The sequence below is a fragment of the Abramis brama genome (assembly GCF_963993115.1).
Source record: "Abramis brama genome assembly, chromosome: 5".
Classification (NCBI taxonomy): domain Eukaryota; kingdom Metazoa; phylum Chordata; class Actinopteri; order Cypriniformes; family Leuciscidae; genus Abramis; species Abramis brama.
In genome coordinates this window covers 17,075,243-17,092,800 of record NC_139967.1, presented here as the reverse complement: position 1 = coordinate 17,092,800, position 17,558 = coordinate 17,075,243, and the positions used below count along the sequence as shown (strand labels likewise).

Here is a 17,558-nt window from a genome sequence, read left to right as displayed (position 1 = left end):
CTGAATGATTTGTTCATGGATCGGACTGATCTGGTTCTCAATTCATTGACTTAATGATCATTGACTCAAAACTCATACGGCCTACTTATATGAGGTGCTTATACGGTGCTTTTGTGTCTTTTTGATTAATTGTAATTGCATGGAAAAGAGAAATGTGTACAACAATAAAATTTCATACAGGTCTGGAATAATATGAGGGTGAGAAAACGATGACGGTGCGGAACTATTCCTTTAAAAACAGAGAGAAGGCATAAAGCTGTTGGGTTGCTTTCTGCTGCTGCACCTGGTCAGAATCTATATATAGCAAGTTCACTGAAGCTCTTTCTTTCCCCTTCAGAAGGAGCAGGGGCCATGGGGAAAAATTGCTAAATGCAGCGAAAAAGCCTTCATGTTTCTTTTTTTTCTTTACTTCAGTTATATTCTCTCTGTAGACCTGCTTCAGAAACCGACTGGATGAAATGCTCATGTGGCAGAAATATTCGTGCATGGTTATGTGTGTACTTCAATCAGAGACTCGGTGTACTTCAATCAGAAGACTGCATTCAAATTTGTTTACCAAGTGTCTGTCATACAGGTGCACCATGGCGTTGTCAACCCTCAGCATAATGGTGTTGCAGAGCACTAACTATGCTTAAAATGATCTGTGTGATTTGCGGGAATCCTTTGCATGTAGACATGGAAAAAATAGGACAAAAAAATAGAAATTTTGCCTCACAACACCTCTCCATGGTTCAAAACTCCTCAGTGTACACTTATAAATATGCATATGCACTCATTCACCATTCAATACGCATGTATTCAGACACATTTGTTTACACTCCTGTGATTTGTTTCAAACGATTTATGGATGCATCTTGGATCAGGTTTGTTTGTATTTAGCATGATAACACCACTGACGTAAATACCATGCATGGTATTCATTCAGTACCATCTGAGACTGTGGGTTACACCACAGTACTTTTCTGAAAGCGTTTATCATTATAAGCCCATATCCAGCTTGGCATAACTGAATATATGTCCTGAGCTGTGGTGGCCAGACATGTCAGTATGTGCCACTGAGAGACTGCGTGTGTGTGCATGTTGGAGTGTGTGAGTATGAGGCAGAGAAGTGCGAGGGTGGAGGGGTGACAGACTGTCTATCTGTCAGTCACAGAGCAGTTGCTTGTCAATCTGGCACCCTGATCTCCTGCAATCATATCCCTGCCTCACCCTGCACACACTCCAACGTGTCTTCCTTTGTTTCTCATACACACACCTGCCACAGCATGAAAGTACATGAAAGTATGAGGCTGTGCAATCGTGTCAGCTCTGCAAGGGTGCTAAAACCCATAAATTAGTATGAATATAAAGAGTATGACTGATATACAGACTATAAACGTAATCTTTCTATCTATACACTGAATATTCATCCCATTCTCCTCTATCTCTCACTCATAATTTCCTGTCTTGTCTTTATGACAAAAATCCTATGGAATGAAACAGTGGTTAAAACACACAGGGAGGTGAGTAGATAGTATCTACCTTTTCTCCATTAGCATTGCCGAGCACATAGCAGCCCATAATGTGGATGAGGTTGGGCTCAGGATTTAATAAACTCATAAATCTGCCAAGTCTCTTCCAGAACCTGCACACAAAAGCTCAGAATGATTACAAATTACGGCTACATGGTTTTTAATTAGTTGATTAATTTATTAGTTGATTAACAAGTTGATTATCAACAACAGAACGCCATCTTCAAGTAAGCTACACAAAATAAACTGAGCTGTGATCTTGAATGATTTATCAGTAAATAAAGAGGTCCTCTTTGCAGCATGAAAAACAATCATTCAAATTTTGAATTAATAATATCCTGTATTTACACCATCTTGTGGCTTGTTGATTATAATGTATTCTAGTTTTGTTATAAACTGTAAATAGGAAATTGAAGCCACAGGAGTGCAAACTCATCAAGGGTAAAAAAGGTGATGAAGATGTGACTCCCCTTGCCATGTTCTCTGGGAATAATTTTAGTTTTTATTTATTTTATACCATTTCGATGGTATTAAACCATCCACTTTATACATTCTACTAACTAAAAGTAACTTTGCAACTACATGTCAGCTACCAGTCATTCGAGTATTAGACTTTCTGCTTAATATCTGCTATCACTTTATTTTGATGCTCCCCCAACAGATGATCTACTGACTTTAAGTAGCTTTGCAACTACATGTCAACTTATTCTACTAACCTGAACCCTAAACTAACAGTTTACTACAGTCTAATAATACTAATACTAACGAAATAAAGTGTAATCAAATAGTGTGCATTACTTCTAATACTAATAAATACACTAATACTAATATTCATCTTAATGTCTTTTACGTTAAACCACAGAGCTTTTATTTTGGCGGAAATACAGAAGAGAGACCTTAAAGTTTCACTTACAGTATGTTGTCAACAGGTTTGTAAATCTGGGAAGATTTTTGCATCCCTGAATTCATTGTGGGAGCCACCATTGTAATCTCAGTTTTTTTGTTTGTTTATTAATTGTGCAGCACTATAACAAATAGAAAAAAAAGATACAGAACTGTTTTGTGAATGTGAACTCACTGAATCATATCCTCCTCCTTCTCTACTTTAGCAAATGTGGCCACTTTGTTCTTCAGTAGGTAGAGATGACCTGGACCTCCCTGGAGAATAAAGAGAGCCAATTACGCAGTGGAAAATATCATGCACATAAATACTCCACATGCACATTTGTGAAAAGCAAGATATGCAAATTATCGCACACATATTTTTTTCCAAACCTGACAGAAGATGAGCATGTTCCAGATTTTGCAGCCTTTTCTGTAGGCGGTGAGTTTCTTTTCAATCTCCTCTGAAGAGAAGAGAGATGAGAGAAGACAGATAGCAGAGAAGTGGAGAGGGAGGCAGCAAGGGAATCATATGAAATTACAGCTCAGATTTTTTATAGTAAACAAACAGCAGGAGTAAACATTAGGCATACAACAAAAAAACAAAAAAAAAACGTGTCTGGCCAATTAACACGTACCTAGTATATCATCGAAGGTGGCATGTTCATGATCCTGCAGGCAGAATACAGGGCAAGCATGAACAACAACAAAAAAACTATCAGTTATCAGTTGGTAAATATTATGTCACGTTTTTATTTGAACATAACTTAAGCATAATATATGCGCTAAATCACTAGCTTGGCATTACAAAGCAGTTATCTGCAATCTCGAACAATGATGATTTGCACTACTAAAACTTGCATGTGAGAGCTGACTGGCAGACATCATTAGCGGTGCTTAACACAAGGGGCTTTATACTGATAATCAGAAATGTTATTCTCTTTGATCCTGTGTATGACTGCATCATTAAACTATACTCACATAGAGAATGGGGATTATGGAGGGGTCGTCCCGGCGGATTATGTCGGGAACGTACTCGGCCTTTGGTACTTTTGATGAAATTAGCTGTTCAAAAACAAGGATGAATAAAACACATGCGTATTAATGAGCCCATCGATGATCAAAAAGCTGCACTACATTTAATGAGAAACTGATGATGAGTTCATAAGAAGGCAGTTGGCTCATGTCAAAATGGATGAGGGTGATTGAAAGATGCACGGACCATTATTTTGGGTGGGATGAAGTCATCGCCCTCGCAGGCTGCTCTTTCTGACTCTCTCTCTTCCTCCCAGTCAACATCATCACAGTCTTCTTCATCCAGATTGCCAGACGACGCCTGGAGGTCTCCACCTGGGGAAAAGGTAATATGCAAATACACAGAAACACAACACAACACAAGCACATAAACGACCAATGAGACAACAGGTTCTATCAACAAGCATTCTGTTGTTCATGTCTGAGAGGTTGGCCGTTCTAACATGACCTCTCCTGATTGTTTGTGAGGAGAGAAGGTCTAAAAAAGTATTTAGTGCCATATAGGACACAAAGAGAAAGCACACATATAGACAGCAGAATACATCTGTGGTAAACAGACATTTTACAACATGCACAGATGCTGATGTGTGTGTGCGCGTGATGAATAGCACGATGTACGAATCTTGCACAATGCACAAATAAAGCCTCTAAAAAACATGTCCATTTCATATTTAAGATTTCTTTTTTTAAAAATTCATTAAATTTAAGACATTAAATTCTGCCACCCAAAATCACATTCTCATAATAAAAAAATGTATTAAAAAAATGCCATTGTTATTACTGTAAATGTAATAAAATGTATTACAAAAGTTTGGGGTTAGTAAGATTTAAAAAAATTATATATTTTATTCAGAAAGGATTCATTAAATTGTTCAAAAGTGACAGTAAATACATTTATAATGTTACAAAAGATTTCTAGTTTAAATAAATGCTGTTCTTTTGAACTTTCTATTCAGCAAAAAATCCTAAAAAAAGCACGCTTTGCACCAAAATATTAAGCAGCACAAGTGTTTTCAACATTGATCATAATAAGAAATGTTTCTTGAGAATGATTTCTGAAGGCTGGAGTAAAGATGCTGAAAATTAAGCTTTGCCACCTAAGGAATAAACTCCATTTTAAAATGTATTCAAAAAGAACAACGTTACTTTAAATTATAATAATATTTCACAATATTACTGTTTCAATGTATTTTTGATCAAATAAATGTAGCATTATATTGGTGAGCATGATAAGAGAGTCAAAAACATAAAAATAAAAAAATTACCAACCCCAAACTTTTGAACATTAGTGTCTTTAAAAATATAAACATGATAGTAGCTGTTGTACTTCCTTTAATCAACGTTCATTTTAAGGCAAGTCAGTCCAACTGTTCACTCCAGTTGGCAAGAACAGAAATATCAAACAGAAAAGCTGTTTGTACTTGTTATGTTTAAAGTTACTTTTAAATAAGACTGGGACATGATCTTGACAGGCATCATAAGATTTGATTTTGTATATGAATGTTTTGTGTGGGTGAGCAATAATGTACATGTACTGAAATCAGAAAAATATACACCATGGCTGTGTGTGTCTTTCTGTGTGTGTGTGGACTCACTGTCTCTGGAGTCATGGAGAGAGTCAGGCTTGACGGGTGTGGGGTCACTCCAGGAGCGGCTGAAACTCTTCGCTTTGCGATCAGCAAATGCTAATAACAAAGCGGAGGAGGAAAGCATCACACACACTGCTCTTCAACACACACACAGACACACTCTCTGGGCTCTTGTCTGAGGATGGGAAGTGACATGTTTGAGGATTTAGCCGCTTTAGGCTGACTACTTCTAAATATTAGAATAAATTTTCACTTTGTATACGGTAACGCTTATTGATGAGAGAGAGGCGAGGTATTCAGAAACTAAGTCACATTGCCAGTTGTATATCAGACAAGAGCATCGGTTTCATCCTTTTGACCAGATGCTTGAAGCATCTGTGACCCCTGAAAATAATTCATCTGACACCATGAATTATTGTCAAGCAATGGCATGTTCACATATTTGCATTGAAAAATCACACACAATTTGCACACACAACTCACTCTGGGTCTTCACCTTCCTGCTGCCCACCATCCTCAAATGTTTCCGGAAGTTTCTGGGATAGAAAGGATTTTCAGAAGCACAGTAGATTGGAAAGAGGTATAAGATGAGAGGGGGAAAACACAAAAAGAATGGGAGATGGAGTAAGAGGAGACAAAAATGGAAATGTTAAACACACTTTCAAACAATCCATTTATACATGGTAGCATTAGCATGTCAGATTACGGACAGGGACGAGTGTTTGAAGTTATACAACAAGTTCAGTGCACTCCAAACTAATCTCCAGTCCTCAATGTTCCTCTGCAAAAAAATAGGCAAACATAAACAGTTTGTCCCAGTTTGACACTGCTTCAGGCTTCAGAAACACATTTACTCATCTGCGTGTCATTTTCAGATATTTAAGCACACTGTTTGATCTTTTAGCTTAAAGTCACCAAGAAATCTAAATGGACATTTCTTATATTTTATGGAATACTGCAGTGTTTATTATAAATAATTTATCTGTGCACGTTTTTTTTGTGTGAACATGTGCCCTCTTTAATCAAAATAACTTTCTCTCCCCCTCTCTTCAGGACAATAATTCCTTCTTTCCATCAAACTGTCACTCACATGAGATTACAGCAATTAGCAAACAACAACAATCCAATGAACCAATCAATTCCCGATGGACAAAATCAAGTCCCATCCAACATCTTTTCTCAATCGAGAAGCTGTATCACTCAGATATACGTCACAATAGGGAAGATCACAACTTCAGGGCAAATTTCATCCCTATGCCCTACTCACTCCGAATAGCATAAATTATTAAATTACTTCCTTGACATGACCACTGCATGTTCCCTTCACTAACGGACTTGTGGAAGGGGTCTTCGTGAAGGGATTCAGTTGTTAACCTTCGTTTGGAACGCTCCTACAAATGGCTTCCCCTTCCGAAGTGCCCTTCGAGGTTGCAAAAACGCAGTTTGGAATTTGCCCTTGGTTTCATAGTGACTTTAAATGAACATAATAGAAAACTTAAACGTGCAAACTTAAATGAGCATTTTTTTCCACTTAAGTGTCTTACTACTTCTGAATATACTGTATGTTTAAAATTGTGAATATAAATAGGAAATTAAACCGGAGAAATTACTCTAGTAAAGTCAGTGGCCAAGAAAAATCTGTTTTATTCTACATAAGACAGGTCGCCTATACCGGGTCAAATACTTCGTACTCTACTTTATGGGTGAAAAAAAAAAATAGAGTAAATAAGGTATTTTTACAACAGCATTGGTACCCAAAAACATTTGATTTTGTGTGATGTAACATCCATGCAGATAAATGTCAGTATAAACACTGTATTGGCCTGTGAAACATAAATTACCTACTTCCGTACTATATGGTAAGTACAGTATGTGAGCCAAGTAGTATGTCCGAATTCATAATATTCATAAAATTGTGGATGAAAAGCACCCGGATGACCTACTACTTCCGTCGAGATTCTAAAGTGCGCATCTGATGGACACTTTACTCTCCCATGAGGCCACGGGATATGATTTGTGAATGGCAGTGAAGCAATGCAAATGACGGCATAATCACATGACAGTGACAACATGGCGGATGTAGTATGTCTGAAATTTCATTCATACTGTATAGAACATACTTTTTTAACAGTCACAAAATAAGTTTCAAACCAAATGTAGTACCTACTATACAGTATGTGATTTCGGACACAGCCTTAAATTCACCTGTGGGTACGTGTTAGCGCAGTAAACCTTGCTAACAATATGAATAACTTATGAATATATGAATAAATAAGCGCAAAAACATTTAAAACTGTCACTGTGCTTTATGTTTTCATTACTGAGTTCTGGTGACTTTCAAAGCAGAAAATCACTCACAAAAAAATAACAACTACAAACTGCCTCATCAGAGAATGAAAGCAAGTTCACTCCTTCAACTGACAGCCTGCCTCCTCTCGTTTGCACTCTACACTTGTTCTCCATGCATCATGTCACCATGGTTACACCGTAGTGTAGTATTGTAGAGTGAGCCGTGGAGAGGTAGGTGGTCTTTCCTCATTTGCCAACAAATAATAGAGCAGCTCACACACTCAATGTGGAGCCTTTAAAATAAAGGAGAGCTGGGCCAGGGATGAAATAATGAGGCAATTTGCCTTGTACAAAAAACAGGATCAAAACCGATGGCCACGGTGTAGAGTAAGCATTTTGTTTCTGCAGGCATGATGCAGTTGCACAACACCACAATATTAGAAAGAAGCACTGCGGCCTAAACCAGTCAAATATGTTGCGGGAAAACTAATATTCTTACAGTACATTGAGTGATGCGTAGCAGAGGACATTTTTACAGCATGTACTGTACTTGTGCCACTATGAGCCTCTAATCAAATTCACCAACATGAACATTTTACAAAAGAGAAAAGGGCTTTTTTTAATATCACTGTTATATTTGAGATGGCTACAAAGAGCATGGTGACAGTGCATCTATATAGCTGTCAGAACTGCTTTTCTCCTTATGTCTGTCTTGCTGACAACCTTCTAAACTGCTGTCAAAGTCAATGTGCCAGCTGACAGGGAAAGAGCGCAGATCTTCATCAAGTTTCAAAAATAGAAGCGCGTATCAAGAGAACTATGAGAATCATTTTTAATTAGACGCTCTAATGATCTTAATCCTCATTTGTGAGTGAGCTGAAAATAAGAGTGATCAGTCAGATCGCCGGAGTGTGACATGTTGATCCTCACAGAAATATATATATATATATATATATATATATATATATATATATATCCATTGCTTTTATGAATAATTTAAGAATATAACATAACACATTTCTTAAAAAGCACAGCCGTTCAAAATGGGAACAACAGAAACAGCTCAAAGTTGAAATAAAACAACTGTGCCAGAAGATTTAGAGCATGTTCTACTTTTTTTATCTGATGAAACTCAGCACAATTAAAAATACTATGAGCTTCGTGGGATAGTTCACTGAAAATGAAAATGCAGTCATGATTTCCAAACCCATATGACTATTTCTTCTATGGAACATAGAATGTGCTTTTGAAGAACATATTGTTCTCAAAAATGAGAAGTGGGGCTGTCAAGTTTCAAAATGATAAAAGGCATACCCTACCTCTCTTTGATGTGTTCAAGAGAAGTAGATATTCTGATTTGTGAATGAATCGATCAACTGAATCGGCTAATGCAGTTCACAAAGCAGAATTATGTGTTCGCTAACTTAACTGGTCTAATTCAACTGTGAAGTCAACTTACTGACACAGTATTCAGTTACAGTAGGTTAACATCTCACTGAAGAGTAATATTATTAGTTAATAAATCAGCTTAAATGTTGGTCTGTCCATCACACACAGCTACTGTATTAATAATGTTTCAAAAGACTTGGAATGCAGCACACAAATCAAATGGATATGAATGCATAAATGGATTTTGTCACCATTGATTGTGATTGCATGGAAACAAAGGACCAAGTTATTATTATTATTTAACGAGTTTGTTTGCCCATAAAATCTTTAAGATATTAGGTTAAACTTATTTGGCTTGCTGTCCACCGCTCGATGAAGCAGCTTCAACTCGAGCTCTGATATATCCCCCCAGTGGCTAAATGTAGGATATGATAATTGAAGGGCAAGGTACCTGAGATGAAGGTGGAGTTTGGGGAGGTGGAGGGATACTGGAACAGCTGATGCTAGAGAGAGGTAAGTGGCTGCTTATATACTCAGGCTGTTGATTGAAAGATTAGATTGGCTCACTCCTCCCTAACTTACGTTTAGGAAATTCATAAAACTGTATGATGGAAGAAAGACACTCATAAGGGTTTTGAAAGACATGAAAGTGAGTAAATGATGGCAGAATTTTCATTTTTGAGTGAACTAAACCTTTCATGTGCAGTTGTTTTGTAATCCTAATGGATGCAACCAATTATCTGCAACCTTCCCACAGTCACAGGCATCTACAGTAATGTTGTTGAGCAGCGTCATGGGATCTAACCCACGAAAACACTAAAAGCTAGATTCACAGTCTGCTCTTTTTTTCTGTATAATAAAAGGAGAGCTGAACTCTGTTACACATTTGCTGGGAAGATGAAAACCATATCTGTCCTTTCAATTGTCCTTCATTGCTCTACACATTAGATCTCTCTAGCAATTCTGAATCATGCTGGGATGCACATGGCATTAGTATCCAGCGTGACACTAGACTGATAAGTGAAACTCTGAAAGTGTTCAGTTGTCAGCTGTATCGATTAACACACTCAAACTGCACCTTCGGTTTTTCGACTGACCTATTGATCCAAGCAGCCAAACACAGAGAGACGCAAACACCCCCACCCAGGTGCTTTGTGTGTGTCTGTGTGTCTGTGTGTGTGTGTGTGTGTGTGTGTGTGTGTGTGTGTGTGTGTGTGTGTGTGTGTGGTTTTGCTTTAATTTAAGGGCAGTAAACCTGAAATCACGTATATTGTGGGGACCAGCAAATGGCTTAGTGAACATCAAAAAATGTTCTAATGGAAATATCACTAGCTCTGCATAAAAACAATACAAGTCAATGGAAACTCCCCACCATTGGGATCAGTAAGATTTCTCTAATGTTTTTGGAAAAAGTCTCTTATGCTCACCAAGGGTGCATTTATTTGATCAAAAATACAGTACAATAGTACTATTTGTGAAATATTATTACAATTTAAAATAAAATGATGTGCTGCTTAATATTTTTGTGGATTTTCCAGGATTCTTTGATGAATTGAAAGAACAGCATGTATTTGAAAGAAAGTATTTACTGTCATTTTTGATCAATTTAATGCAACCTGGCTGAATATTAAATTCTTTAAAAAAAAAATCAATTTCGGAACGGTAGTGTATATCTAACCATTGTGATTTTTTTTCTTATTTTAAACTTCATCTCACAATAACTGGTTTTATTTTTTACTCTAACGTGGAAACTGGCTTCTGCAGAACTCCCTGGGTTTAGATCAATGAACTGCTGCTGGCTTTCTGCTTGGTAAACCTAGCATCACAACTCCACAGTCCACAGGGAAGTGTGCAAAAGAGGAAACAGTTCTTCATGTGTAGTATGCAGCATCAGAGTTTGGACTTTAAAGATCTGAGGCGATACACACCATAATACTACAAGTAACACAGGACAACACAAAACACCGTCTCTCCCCTGTCTCACTCTACGTGTGTGTGTGTGTGTGTGTGTGTGTGTGTGTTTTGGGAAGGGCTGTGACACAGGACATTAGGGGCATTAGACAGTACCTCTCCATCAGTGCGGTGGCCTCTTGCTCTCTTTTCCTCCTTTTTCTCTCTGCAATTCCACGGAACGCCCTGCTGGGACCGGTCACAGTGTTATGGGTGTGTGTACAGGGAGAAGTGCAAAGGAAAAAGTCTATAGAGTGGCCACAGAAAGGTTCAAACCACAACAGGAGCTGATCACCACCCACAGGTCAAGGGACACGACTACACGCACGTTCACGAACCAAACACTACGACCACAGCAAAGTCAAGTGTAACAGACACTCAGTCACCAACCAGCACAGAGGATCAATTCACAGAAATCTGTAACATCTTTGTGGGAGTGGTTATCATACCTAGCGTGCTTCTATTGTTTTTAACAGGGTGACAGAAGATATAGCCATCATCACTGACAGTTTATGTTAAATCAAACTCCTGTCCCCAGTAGATGAGGTTAATGATAGCCCAGAAGCTACTTTCTGACAGTGCATGTGTGTGCATTTAATTGCATGTGGATGTGTCTAAGTGACTGCATCCTGAAATCCTTCAGAGCCTTGACAGATTGGTGACGGCCTTGGAACGCTGCGTGCAAATCTTGATGAGTGACTTTTCTGGGGTATCCTTGGGCTGTATTTGTATATTTTGCAGGCAATATTCAACAGTGATGGCAGCAATCACCATATTGCTCCTAACAGGGACACTCCACAATTTTTTCAAAATTGTTAAAATATATACCACTCATTATAGCCAAAATACAAGCTTTGTTCCAAAATCTAGTCAACAGTCTACCTAGATCTTATTTTAGAAGACCGTAGGCAGGCTCCCGACCCGGAAGCTATTCCTATACATTATGCCGCTCTCTCTAAGATACCTTGTTTTTAGATACAATTTAAGGCCGCATTGCAGATGAAGATGATAGAAATTTTGATTATAAATATATTTCATTCAATATCAAAAAAGTATTGATAAATAATTGAAATAGTATTTTATTACATAAGTTTTTTATACATTACAGTATTACTTTGTTAAAAGTACACTATGCAACTTTTTTTTCTTTTTCTAAATCAACACAATTTAAATCAATACATCATCAATCCCTTTTCCAAAATGTGTTTTTGTCTTACCCTGATTCACTATGGTAAGCCTATTATAAGCGTTTATATTTTAGATCTCGCGGGATGGTTTTCGTGTTAAATTGCATACATTCATCACTCGCCTGTGCGTGTCTCGTCATAACCGTAAAATCGAGAAAAGTTGCTCCTCCTACTTTGATGCGGGTATGCTGTGGAAGTGGCATAGGTTAGTTGTCACAACAAGCGAGAAAGTTTGATATGGAGCACGCTAAATCTTCAACCTCCGGGGAATCAGAGGAGAGTCTGCTGGCAAAAAGAGAACATGACAGAACTCGTAATAAAACAAGAATCAACATTGACTTGGTTTTTCGGAGATGGCGAGAACTGAGGTATTTGAAATATTGTAAAAGTGATGCGGAGATGGCATTTTTATTACTCAACAGGTGAGTAAGGTATTTTATTGAACAGACCCATTTTCATATGTAGCTCTCTAACAGAGTTCATTGTAAAGCATTATCTATTGTAAAGGCTATTTTCATTATGGTTGTTGTAGCGCTGTGCTGGAATTTATTTTCAATGAAGTACCGTGTCTATTAAGAGGTATAGCTACAGTAACGTCTTCAGCCAGTCAGATTGAGATCCTTTCCATCTACACTGGTTATATCTCTTAAAGGCACACTATGCAAGATTTGTACCTTAATATAACAGCTTCGAAATCATTTCGATGGTAAACAAACTCGTAGTAGGGCGAATCATCCCGATAGCAAAAGGGCCAAAAGTTATATAGTGTGCCTTTAACATCAGCATGTTAACATGAAACACTGTTTTATATGTTATGGTTATGTGTCATGTTGCACTGGTTGCCTTAAAGGTGCTCTAAGCGATGTCACACGTTTTTTTGGCCAAAACATTTTTTGTCACATACAGCAAACATCTCCCCACCATCCGCTAGCTGCCTGTCCCCTGAACACACTGTAAAAAAATGCGGTCTCTGTAGACACCCCAGGCTCCACAAACGCAAGAAAAACAAATTGGGCTAACCCACACCACGAAACATGACAAACTGTTCCAGCCAATAACTGACAAGAAGGATTTGGGGGCGGGGTTTGGGGGGTTAGTGCGCGGATGAGGAGGAGGGAGGGTCTAGCTAGCCTCTGTTTTGTTTGACAATACTTAAAATGTCAACAAGAAGTGACGTCACCCAACATCACTTAGAGCACCTTTAAGACACATTTAGAATACATTTGAGTTAGGCTGAATTCTGTCTTAGTCGAGTTCAACTTTACTCCACATACTGCAGTTGGATTCCTGCACTTTTATCCAGATCAGTCACCTATGAGTTTAGAATGTTAGGAATGAACAGTAAGGCAGCTTTCTAGGTTTTGGAACAGAGCATCAGTAACTAATTTACGGCAAAAAAGTGGTTAAAAAGTTCAAAGGTCACATCACCATCGTAGTACAACAAACAAGGTCTTTCTCCTACACAGCAGCTGAAATGTGAGAAGTGATGACTGATATTGGTATATCAAGAGCATTATGTGTGCTGTATGAGACAGAGTTCCTCCATAACTTCAAACACTCTGTCCAATGCTGGTGGAGTGAGAGTTAACACAGGACAAGGAGAGGCGGCAGCACAGAGGAGCAGAGGGTGGGGATGGAGCGGAGTGTTGACTCTTGAAAACAATGGGCTAATGAGAAAGGAATACTCACGATATTCTTTAGAGCCAAGGAGAAGCAAAAGAGAAAAGAGAGAACAGTGCTTTAACCATCACAAGAAAACACATGAAAAGTAAAAAGGTAAGGTACACAGTAAATAGAGAGTGTCTTTTAAATATAAACACTGGGTCAGGTCTCATGAAAGAAGCCAAGTGCTTTATCACTACCTATTATAGTCAAATCACAAAATGACAGCTCTACAGCCAAACATTTCACACAAACTGAAATGGTTCTAAGTGAAAGTGTTAATTAGAAAGCAGGAAAAGGAGGGAATGAACAAGTGAGAGGAGAACAAGAAATAGCTAAGTATTCGACTTAGGCAGTGGGTGGGAGAGCAGAGTAAGGTTGAGGGGGAGACAACATACATGTCGACTGGAGGGAGATGGACTGCACCCCAGTGGGGGGGCTCAGCCAGTGGGCTCTGTGATTAAGACTTCTGCCCGACAGGTGATAATTAAACAGTCAAACTGAGCGAAAGCGTCTGTGCACAGAGAAGAATGAAGCCTGAATTCACTCGACTCAAAAGTTGAAGAATAAACGAAAGAGAAAGAGGGAGAGAAAGAAAAAGATGATAGGATGGAAAAGGAAAAGAGCTAAGAAGAGGACAAAGAAGGCAAAGAGAAAGGAGGGGGGAAAAGAAATGGAAGGAACAGACAAATGGAAAGAGGAAGAGGAAGAGGAAGAGAAGGAGAAAGAAAGTGAAAGGAGGTTGGGATAAAGGAAGGGAAAAAGAAAAAGAAAGAGATTAATGAAGAGAGAATAATGGGAAAAGAAGAGGGAAAAAAGAATTAAGATGACAAAGAAAGAGAAAGAAATGGAAATAAAAAGGAATAGACAGAGGAGAGGAAATAAGAAAAGGAAAAAAGAAGAAAAGTAAAAGGAATAGAACAAAGACGGCAAAGAGAAAGAGGAAGGGAAACAAATGGAAAGAAAAATTAAAGATGAAGAAAAAGAGGCAGAAACAAAAGGAAGAGAGAGAGAGGAAGTGACAGAAGAAGGGGAAAAGAAAAAAACAGGATCAGTAAGAGAAAGAAGAGGGTAAAGAGAAAGTAGAAAGGAAACGGAAATGGAAAAGAAAGATGAAGAGAATGTGAAAAAAGAAGGGAAAAGAGAAAGAGGAAGAGAATAAAGAAGGCAAAGGGAAGGGAAACAGTAATGGAAAGAACTGGAAAGGGGAAAGAGGAAGGGAACGGAAAAGAAGACAAATAAAAAGAGAAAGGAAGGGAAGGAGAAAGAATACCTCCTGTCCTCCCACATGCATGAGTCAGGATAGCTTAAATTATATGTCTGCTTCAGAGACCAACCCTACAGAGGAAACCAAAGGATGAAGTGAGAAGTTTGATGAAATGAAATCCCACTCACGCTTGCATGGTGGTGGTCGCAGTCTGAAAGCTAAACATGTTCTCTTTAGGGAACCAGCTGTTCGCATGATCCTCTGCAAGCAAAAAGAGCAAAGGTAGCAGGTATTGTGTAAATCTCAAAGTCAATAAACCAATTAACAGTCATTCAGTGATCGTGATCTTCTCCTTACCTCGATCCTCAGAGGACACACGGTCCTCACTGTACATTCTCTCCAGCTTCTTGTGCTGTTTGCCACCACCGTGAGGTGACGTCTCAAGGTCCAGAGAGCGCTGGCTCTGGCAGTGTGGCCGAATACAAGCAACACAATCCGGTGTGCAGTCCTCTCTAGACCTGCTCCGTCTCGACCCCCAGTCCCGGATGTTATGGGCACTACCTGAGCTCTGCAAAGGTTGGGTCAGAGGTGCATGGCCATAGTGATGCTGGTGGCTGGGACCGTTGCTTCCACGATGGTGGCTTCCTCGATGATGGCTGCTATGTAAATTGGAGGGAGCATTGGTTCTTGGCGGGTCTGTGGTCCTCTTCAGCACCTCTAGTTCCAAACTCTCCTCGCTTCCCTGCCCCCTGAGCATATCTCGCTCCCTGGTAATGGTGTAGACACGTGCTGGCTTCAAAGAGCTCTCCGCACGCTTTTGATTCCGCTGGTCCTCAGAAGAAAGGCTGCGTTCTACGGAGAGACGACGCTTGGAACTGGTTTGAAGGGGCGTAGACTGGCTGTACGGCTGAGCCTCTTCTTGACTGGGCTTGACTATGAGAGTGTGTTGGGAATATGGCTGGAGGCTGTTATTGTTGTTTAGTCGGTTGATGTCAGGGGAGTCTGTATCTTGACCAATGAAGGTGTCAGACAGCAAATGATCTGGAGTGAGAGACATAAATAAACCAAGAAAAACAGATTTTTTATCTTGTCTTGGCAAAGACAGGTGCAAATAAAGCTCTTCTGTAATGATCAATTGAAAGATGACTGGGTGAGTGGTCAGAGGTGGAATTAATGTTGCTTTGCCTAATGTAAGTATTAATACACTCAAGTACTTCACAAACTGTAAAACAGGTGAAAATGAGGGGACAAAAGACATGAGGACAAATGAAGGTAGGGCATGAGGTGGAATGAACCTAACCTGCTCCGTTGCGGTTCTCAGGGTGTGTGTGAGAAAGATACTCTCCAAATGCTCGAGCTGCTCTGCAGAGAGACAAACAGAAGACCAAATCAGAGCATGGAGATAAAACTCTCGGTCTTGATGTACTTTCGCATGCTGATGCATTCAGCTCTCAGTAGTTATTCATAATCCCTTTGTTAAATCTGATGTCACAAAATCAGTGTTTTCAGGTCAAAATGCTCTTTCAGATCCCAAAAGCAAACAAAAATGCTGCTAAAATACAGTCACATTGTGCTGTAGTAATATAAAAAAACTCATGATCCTAACCATTATCTCCATACCAAAAACTCAGAGATTAATTTTATTTTCAGAATTGTTAAAATACTGGTATATGGGACACTTGTGGTGGGCTGTGAATGAACACTGCTCATAAATGGCTTTTGAGACAGTATTCTCACTTTAAATAGAGAAGCTTGGACCCGGAAAAGTATTTGATGCGTCATGACTTATCAAGCAGATCGTTTTTAATAATAATATTACAAACGGCATCAATGTTTCACATCCATTTCAATGGACCTGTTCTATAGCGTTACACAGAGACATTTATAGACCACAAACTTTATCAAGCAATTTTAGATTCTCCTCTTGGCCACTAATGCACTTGAGTGATTTATGGCTTCCCACTTAAATATAACGTCTGCTTTATAATTCGACTGACCGTATTTCTCACCTAAACACTGTGTGAGATGTGCAGTCAATACTCAATAATGGTTTTCCCACAACGCAAAGCATAAGACTACAGGTCTATTTCCCACATTCAATTATCTCACAAGTGAAAATAGGAAACATTAGCAGATGTCACAAATTATGCCTCCAATTTAAACTAGGCCACCACACCTGCAGATGCTTTCAGAAAAAATGCTGAAAATCTCCATATACATAACTTCTCTAGGCAATGAGGTGTAAAGCAGTGAATGAAATCGAGACATACACTACAGCTTCCAGTATGAGGCCACTCAGCTGCTGTGGTACAAGAACATGGCCCCTAATTTGACTTGCTGTATGAAGGGAGGGAGCAATAGCTCAGAACTCAGGAAGCATAGTCAGGAACAGAGGTCGCGTTAGATCGTTCTCATTTCTCAGGGTTGAAAAAATTCTGTCATAATCTAATATTAACCGTCATTTTAATTTTCACATTTTAATGATAATAAGACTTTTAATAGCTCATTGTTTTCGGTCACATTTAATCATGAACTTACAGGATGAGCGTATGGGCTATATTATGCATATAGCCTAATTATTTAAGAAGAGAACAGATGAAGAAAGACTAAGGCCGTGTGTCCACCAAAGCGTTTTTTCACGCGGCTGGCGTGTTTTTTCAATTGTTTTCAATGGGAGCGCCGCGTTTTTAAAACGCCATGAGCGTAACGAGGCGCTGAGTGTTTTTTTTCACGCTGAAGCGCTGATCGCTCTGCGTTTTTTACAGGTCGCCGAGAGTTGAAGAATGTTGTTCAACTTTGGGTAAAACGCAGCGCTCATCACTGTCACTTTTACACAGCCGTCCAATCACAGTGGAGG

The 17,558-nt window shown here is 39.0% G+C and overlaps 1 protein-coding gene across 3 annotated transcripts in view; it reads right to left on the bottom strand.

Moving 5' to 3' along the window:
* Nucleotides 1-17,558, bottom strand: part of nsmfb (NMDA receptor synaptonuclear signaling and neuronal migration factor b) — a 32,819-nt gene that overhangs the window by 8,394 nt on the left and 6,867 nt on the right. The window contains exons 2-13 of one of the 3 annotated variants that reach the window (XM_084115892.1): nt 16,002-16,063; nt 15,059-15,742; nt 14,890-14,962; nt 10,763-10,831; nt 5,501-5,553; nt 5,024-5,113; nt 3,616-3,743; nt 3,375-3,458; nt 3,032-3,065; nt 2,787-2,857; nt 2,590-2,669; nt 1,522-1,624 (exon numbers count right to left, since the gene is read on the bottom strand). In XM_084115892.1, the coding sequence (XP_083972018.1) occupies nt 1,522-1,624; nt 2,590-2,669; nt 2,787-2,857; nt 3,032-3,065; nt 3,375-3,458; nt 3,616-3,743; nt 5,024-5,113; nt 5,501-5,553; nt 10,763-10,831; nt 14,890-14,962; nt 15,059-15,742; nt 16,002-16,063 (1,531 nt within the window). The remainder of the gene's footprint in view (nt 1-1,521; nt 1,625-2,589; nt 2,670-2,786; nt 2,858-3,031; nt 3,066-3,374; nt 3,459-3,615; nt 3,744-5,023; nt 5,114-5,500; nt 5,554-10,762; nt 10,832-14,889; nt 14,963-15,058; nt 15,743-16,001; nt 16,064-17,558) is intronic. The other 2 variants (XM_084115893.1, XM_084115894.1) reach the window with 2 other exon arrangements.